The 7,437-nt window shown below is 44.2% G+C and overlaps 1 protein-coding gene across 1 annotated transcript in view; it reads left to right on the top strand.

The window, feature by feature from the left end:
- The window catches only part of LOC101859599, a gene marked incomplete in the record, with an annotated part of 43,913 nt that overhangs the window by 20,489 nt on the left and 15,987 nt on the right, over window positions 1–7,437 (top strand). The window contains 6 exon segments of the mRNA XM_035972494.1: window positions 299–667; window positions 1,688–1,896; window positions 3,587–3,755; window positions 4,346–4,510; window positions 5,836–5,993; window positions 7,021–7,186. Of these exon segments, the coding sequence (XP_035828387.1) occupies window positions 299–667; window positions 1,688–1,896; window positions 3,587–3,755; window positions 4,346–4,510; window positions 5,836–5,993; window positions 7,021–7,186 (1,236 nt within the window).

Here is a 7,437-nt window from a genome sequence, read left to right as displayed (position 1 = left end):
TACTAACTTACTTACTTACTTACTTACTTGCTTGCTTGTTTGCTTGCTTGCTTGCTCACTCGATAGCTCGTTCGCTTGCTTGCTTGCTTGCTTGCTCGCTGGCTTACATACTTAATTACTTACTTACTTACTTACTTATTCTCTCCCTACCCCGTCAGATACATAAGGCGAAGTAAAAGGGTCTATATTAGAAAAATAATAAATGAAAAATAAAACAAGTTCTATTTGAGACTTTGAGAGTGCTGATTCGTGAGACATATTTGTGTGTGTGTGTGATTGTGATGTCTGCTGTGTCCAGGTATCTCATACAAAATCTGAGGGGTCAGCCGCCCTGGAGGAGGAGCCACGCCCACCGGAGAGGTCAGGGAGTGACCAAGGGTCAGCTGGAGGGTCAACAGACGGTGCGGGGCAACAGGGAGAACGTAAGGAAGGAGAAGGGCCTGATAGCAACGAAGACATCGGACGGAACGATGGTGGTGGTGGTGGTGGTGGAGGAGGAGGAGGAGGAGGAGGTGGTGGTTCCCCGCCTGGTATTGAAGCAGTGCCACCAAACATCAAACCAATGTTCCATATTGCTCTCGTGATGGGAAACGATGCACCAGTTTACACGCCAGATGTGTACGATTTCACGGCCTCCGCTTTCAACATGATACACGACCTTGAGGAGGTGAGTACCGGTGGTTGGACATGAATTTCTTATCACGCCACACGAACACGCATCATGGGTGAGAATAGCCTGTCACCCTGTGTCTCTCTATTCTCACCTCCCTCAGGTGTGCTAGAGCACAGACACACACAGAACAGCACAGAGAATAACTTGTAAGTTGTACAGAATTAGATAAGTTTCAGGTTTAGTTTATTTAATGGGCTGGGTGAAGGCCATTTCACACCATGAACAGCAAACAACAGTGAAAAAAACCCAAACTACACTTGATATAGATCTATGGTTATAATTATATGCAAGAATGAAATGTTAAGAACTGAACGCATCTGACACCTAGATCTACCTATACTCACAATTTAAGCCTAATTTTAAGAAGGCTATTTGTTTTTTTGTTTTTTAAATTAAGGTTATCTATGGCAACGGCATTCAGTAATTGGTCTAGATCTACACAAGTACACAAGCAAACATGCCCACACCGTGGTGGGGGGTGAGAATAACTGGTGAGTTATTCTCACCATGGGTGAGAATATAGAGGGCCTTTATTATTATCTAAATGGCGTCGATGAGCAGCGCAAAACTTCTACAATTACAAAAAAATTCAAGTTAACAGGCACAGAAACTAATAGACCGAAACGAATACTGAAAGTGTAACGACCGACCGCACACGTTGCTCAAAACATTTGGAGGGAGCATAAAGAAATATAGATGCTTCCAGCAGCTTTTCAGAGCACATCTAGAATTGGATAGAGTTAAACCACTTAAAGAAGCCTTATAAGAAGCTAGTACATGTGTGGTAAATCACAATAATGTGTTCGTTGTTATAACTATTCATGAAAAAACAAACAAAAAAAACACCTTATTAATATTATCTAAAAAAAATACAATTGAGTTGTGGGAAGTGGTCCTTTGTACAGATTGTGATAGTCTTGGGTGGGTGACTGCCAGAACAGTTTGATTCTACATAATATTTTATTTGGTTGATGTTTACCTCCCCTCTCCCTTTCTCTCTAAAAAAACCCCCAGCAAGTACTCCTGTTCCCCACCCTGACCTCAAGCGCCCCCTTCCGGCCGTTCCTGGAGCAAGCGGTGACAGACACACTGGGTGGCGGTCAGTCTGGGGGTCAGCAAGGTCAGTCCGGAAGTCAGTCCGGAGGTCAGACGGGTCAGAGGCCAAGCTGGGGGAGAGGAGCCAGGCTGGAAGTGGCCCTCAGAAACGATTCCCAGCTCGTCAAGTGAGGGCATGGTTGTTGTTGCTATAGTTTTATTGTTGCTGCTGCTGCTGTTGTTGTTGTTGTTGTTGTTGTTGTTGTTGTTGTTGTTGTTGTTGTTGTTGTTGGTGTTGTTGTTGTTATTGTTGTTGTTGCTATAGCTCTTGCGGTAGTTGTTGTTGTTGTTGGTGGTGGTGATGTTGTTGTTGTTGGTGGTGGTGGTGGTTGTGGATGGGGTTTTCTGTCGCCGTCATTGTTGTTGCTTTTTTGTTTTTGCTGTTATTTTTTTCTTTAATTGTTGATGTCTTCAACGTTGTTGTTTCTGCTATTATTATTGTTGTTGTTGTTGTTGTTGTTTTTGATGCTGTTGTTGTTGTTTTTGATGCTGTTGTTGGTTTTCTGCTGCTGTCATTGTTGTTGCTATTTTTTGCGGGTATTTTTCCTATAATTGTTCATATCTTCAACCTGGCTATTTCTGCTATGGTTATTGTTGTTGTGGTTGTTGTTGTTGGTGGTGGTGGTGGCGGTGGTTTTCTGCTGCTGTCATTGTAGTGGTTTTTTTGCTGTTGTTTTTCCTTTAATTGTTTAATTGTCTTCAACCTGTTTTTTTTTCTGCTATTGTTTTCGTTGTTGTTGTTGTTGTTGTTGTTGTTGTTGTTGTTGTTGTTATTGTTGTTGTTGTTGTTGTTGTTGTTGTTGATGATGTTGTTGTTACCGTTCGTCGGTTGTTGTTGTTGTTGCTGCTGTTGCTGTTTTTGTTGTTGTTGCTGTTGAGTAAATCAAGGGTAAACGTTTATGGTCTTCTTGTGCATAACAGAAGCAAAGTCCCCAAGCCTATTAATGCACAAGAAGATGTGTAAGAAAGTGAATTATAAGATGAAATAATAGGTTAATAAAGAAATAATATTGTGGAGATTTTTAGTGTACAATCGCTCTCTCTTTCTCTCTCTCTCTCTCTCTCTCTCTCTCTCTCTCTCTCTCTCTCTCTCTCTCTCTCTCTCTCTCTCTCTCTCTCTTTCTTTATGTATCTAAAATTTTCTTCTCTCTCACTCACCCATTTATGCAATCTCTCCTGCTTTCTCTCATTGTCTTTCACACAAACACCCATACACATACACACATACATACACTTTTCAGGGGCTCTCCTTTGCCCCCTCCCCGGGCTCCTGACTTTTTCTGCAGCCTTTCTACTACTGCTCCTTGGCTCCTTCTTACGGCTGTCTTTCAGCCATACGCCAGATCTTATGGTAGGTAAGATCTAAAACCTAGCCTTCCCGGATAAGGCGAAAGACTTGGAGGTCCCATGTACACATTGGTGGTTCAAAATTGATAAGAGTAGGCTTCGGCCGCCACCCGGGAAAAATTCAAAATTTGCTACCAACTGAAAATGTTAGTGTGTCCAGCGCACTCATATGACCTTATGTAGTTGCAAGTGCTGTATGTAAAACACTTTCACCCCCCCCCCCCAAAGAACCCACTTCTCCCTGCTAGCGTCTCGACCTCGTCAACCACCCCCCCACAAAAAAACAACAACAACCAAAAACAAACAAACAAGAACAAAAGAAACAACAAAAAAAACAAGCCGAAAAAAAGACCCAACCCAAAACCAAACAAAAACTGAAAAAGAAAATATTTCAAACAAAATAATCCACATCTCAACCTCCTTCTGCACCCCACCCTCCTCCACCTCCCAATTCCTGCACGCTGTGGTCAGTACAAAGAACAGCCTGTACAGTAGCATTGACCGGATGTTCCAGCTGGCGGGCGTGTACCGGCGAGAGATGACCGCAGTGTACAAGAAGTATTTCCTACTGGCAGATTCCTTGCTACAGGGTACCGAGGTCGGCCATTTTTGTAGGCGTCTACGGAGACATGACGCACAGGTTTGTGGGTAGGGTGTATTTTTTGTGGTTTGTTTATTTGTGTGAAGAAGAAGAAGAAGAAGAAGAAGAAGGAGAAGAAGAAAAAGAAGAAGTGTAGTTGCTTTTTTTTGTCTTTTGAGCATTTGAGCTACGAAAGCAATGGGGGACAATGATTCTTGATGTCTGATTGCAAATCTTACACTTGGTGATTTAGGGAGTGTAAATAACTTTATGTACACGTCTCTCAGAGGGTGCTGTTGCGGAGCGGTTAGTGCACAGGTCTCCGAAGCGGAATGTCCGGGTTCCGTTCCAGCCTCGGTTCGGGCACGGGTTTTGTTTCGCCCCCTCCTGCCCACCCAGCAGTAATGGGTACCTGACTTCGAGTTGGGGAAGTAAAAGCGGCGTGGAAAGGAACTGGCCACCCTACCACAATATTGATATGCCGAAGGACCAGGAAGTTGTCTCACTAACAAAGCAATCCCCAATATCCGGATCGGATGCCGTAATAAGTTTACACGTCTCTCCTCCCCCTCCCCCTACCCCGTCCACAATCCCCACAACCGTACTCCTCCCCCTCCCCCTGCCCTCCCCCAATCCCCACAACCGTACAGCTGAAAGTAGTGTCTCGTGTGCCGGACAGTGAGCGTCTGGGCGTGTTCCTGGTGGATGTGTCGCCCTTCAAGGAACACCTCCGCATTACGGCACAGAGCGGACTGAACAGGACATACGCACAGATGAATGGGCAGATGGCGGGGAGGATACAGCGGTTGTTGACGGTGAGAGGGGGGAGGGTGGGAGAGAGAGAGAGAGAGAGAGAGAGAGAGAGAGAGAGAGAGAGAGAGAGAGAAGAAGAAGAAGAAGAAGAAGAAGAAGAAAAAGAAAAAGATGAAGAAGAAGCAGAAGAAGTGTCGCCCTTCAAGGAACACCTCCGCATTACGGCCCAGGGCGGACGGAACAGGACACCCGCACAGATGAATGGACAGCTGGCGGGGAGGATACAGCGTTTGTTGACGGTGAGAGGGGGGGGGGCGGTGAGGGAGGGAGGGAGAGAGAGGGGGGAGAAGGAGGGAGGGAGGGAGGGGGGCAGAGAGAGAGAGAGAGAGAGAAAGATCAATATTTAGATCAACAGATAGATCGATAAATGGATAGATAGATAGATAGATAGAACGCGAGAGATAGATAAGAAGAAGAAGAAAAAGAAGAAGAAGGAGAAGAAGAAGAAGAAGAAGAAGAAGAAGAAGAAGAGGAAGAAGAAGAAGAAGAAGAAGAAGACTACTCCGGTGCCACCTCATTATTAAAGCCTACCTGTGCACCAAAACTTGAGGTTCATGCAACAAACTGTTAAATAATCTATACTGACAACGTTACGACCGACCGCACAATTTTTTAAATGCAGTTGGCAGATAAAGACATTATAAAGATGCTTTTAGCTTTTAAGAACATATCTAGGATAGGATAAGGTTAAGCCGTGAAAGGATAGTTATAAAATGCTAGTACCTGGGGTAAGACACAGCATTGTTACAACCAGGCATGCACAAAATCAAATAGATTATAACCAATACTGAGAGTGTAGCAGTCGATCGCAGAAGTTACATAAAACAGTAGGAGAAGAAAAACATTAATATGCTTTCAGCTTTTCAGAAGACATCTAGAACTGGATAAGCCGTGCAAAGATAGCTATAGATTCTACTATAGAATGCTAACACCTGTGATAAAATACAATAATGGGTTGGTTGTTACAACAAGGTGTACAAAAAATGAAACAGGTTATTACCGATACTGTCGACCGCAGAAGTTACACAAAACTCCTGTTCACTTCTCATCACTAGTGGTGGGAAAATCCGGATAATCTATCCGGGTAACCGGATAATTATCAGTGAAACATTATCCGAATTCAGACTCTTGAGCTCTTTTTCCTGACCTGTTTGCCAAAGTGGGTGCACTCGTTTGTCGAAGTGGTTCTAACCCATTTCCCGAAGCGGTTCATATCATACTATTTGTTGAAGAGGTGAACTAACATTAATACCCGGATTTTGCTAAAGCGACTCATTACCCAGCTCTACTCCTCACCTGCGACACCACACCCCCCCCCCCACACCAGAGCCTGGACAACCTCTATGAAGTACTCAAGAGCCGACCCTCGGTCACTGACGCCCTGTTCCGCCTCCTGCGTACCTCGGACAACATACACCCCATCCTGGCGGATCTGGAGCACAACGAGATAGGCCAGATAGCAGCCTTCTATGACGTCATCGACAGGTGAGTATGTATCGGTGTTTTTTTGTGTTTTTTATTCACGTTATTTTATCTACTGCCTATAGCGGGAGATGTCGTCGCGAAACAAAAATAAAAGAATAAAGGGTAAAAAGAGGGGGAGAGATGTTGGAAAACAATAACAAAAGAAAAAAAGTGGAAAAGAGGTGGAGGGGACGGGGTGTTTAGAAGAACGGCGGGACCTGGCAAAATGGTAATATTCCTGGAGCCGGAAATTGTGAACGTTTTAAGGTGTCCCTTACTACTTCCATCTTCTTTTTACGGTGTTTTTCTCTCGCTCTGAAAACAGGTATTCTTGATGTAGGTTTTTAGGAAAGATTGGTCCAATGGCATTCGAGTAAGATTTTCAAACCATTTGATTTTTTGTTTTGTTTTGTTTTGTTTCAGTTAGACCGGTAAGGTACTCACCTTGTCTCTGATGGCTAATTTGCAGACCCTGCCATTTCTTTTCTTGTCTTGTTAACAAAACAAACAAACAAAACAAAAAGCACCAACAAACCAACCAGTAGACAAACAAATGAAAACCAAAAAGAAGCTTTTTTAAAATCCATAAATCTATGTTTGCCACTCATACGAAGCTGTATAATGCATTCCGCTTAAGATTGTCAAGACGCAAAATGTCAATTATGTAGGTCATCGATATTATCTGGGCGTATATTTGAATTGAGGATAAGTATGACTTTTCTCTTCCATACTTCTTCCCTTCTTCAAACGTCCTGTATTTGGTTAGCATGCTGCTCTTTATCATAACTGTATGCTCACCACCTCCAATCCTTTCAACAATCACATCCCTTTTCACCCGAATACCAAGTGCACATTGCCAATCGCATTGAGTCGGGGTCTGACGGCCGTTTTTTTTTCACGAACTAAATTTGATTGCGACCTTCAAAATCAAACGAGACTACTGATTAGGTTGCGGGTGGAATCTGTCGAATTGTGCTAAGATGGTAGCCTTTGCCATTCTAAGGAGAAAAATGAGGCTGCACATGACTCCTTTTTTGTCTGTCCGCAGTTTCGACGTGCCTCACTCGACAAGCGAGCGCCAGGTGTTTGAGAGTTGTCACAACCAGGTGCACAGTGTCCGGAGAGCTGCCCAGGAGGCACAGGCCATACGACGTCACGTGGTGCAACAGCTGGACGTTTGCCTGGCCCGGGACGTCAGGTGGATTGAAGCTCAGGTCAGGGGATACTTACTTACTTTTACTTTTATCCGCCGCTTATACGCTTTTGGGTGTCGCGGGAAGAAAGAGACGTCTCTCTGTCGCCAGACGGAGAGATTGGGTCAGGGGGATGCCATGAGTGGTTAACGTTTCTCTGACTCTGTTTGAAGTAAAGACTTTCATTAACAGAGATTCTCGGGATGGACTTCCTAATTATCTGGCGGGATGAATTAATTGTTCACCTGGCGATGCGCACGCGTGTGTGTGTG

This window comes from Aplysia californica, unplaced genomic scaffold, assembly GCF_000002075.1.
Source record: "Aplysia californica isolate F4 #8 unplaced genomic scaffold, AplCal3.0 scaffold00710, whole genome shotgun sequence".
Lineage (NCBI taxonomy): Eukaryota > Metazoa > Mollusca > Gastropoda > Aplysiida > Aplysiidae > Aplysia > Aplysia californica.
The sequence above is the reverse complement of the archived record's forward strand: the minus strand, read 5'-3'. Positions and strand labels throughout refer to the sequence as shown.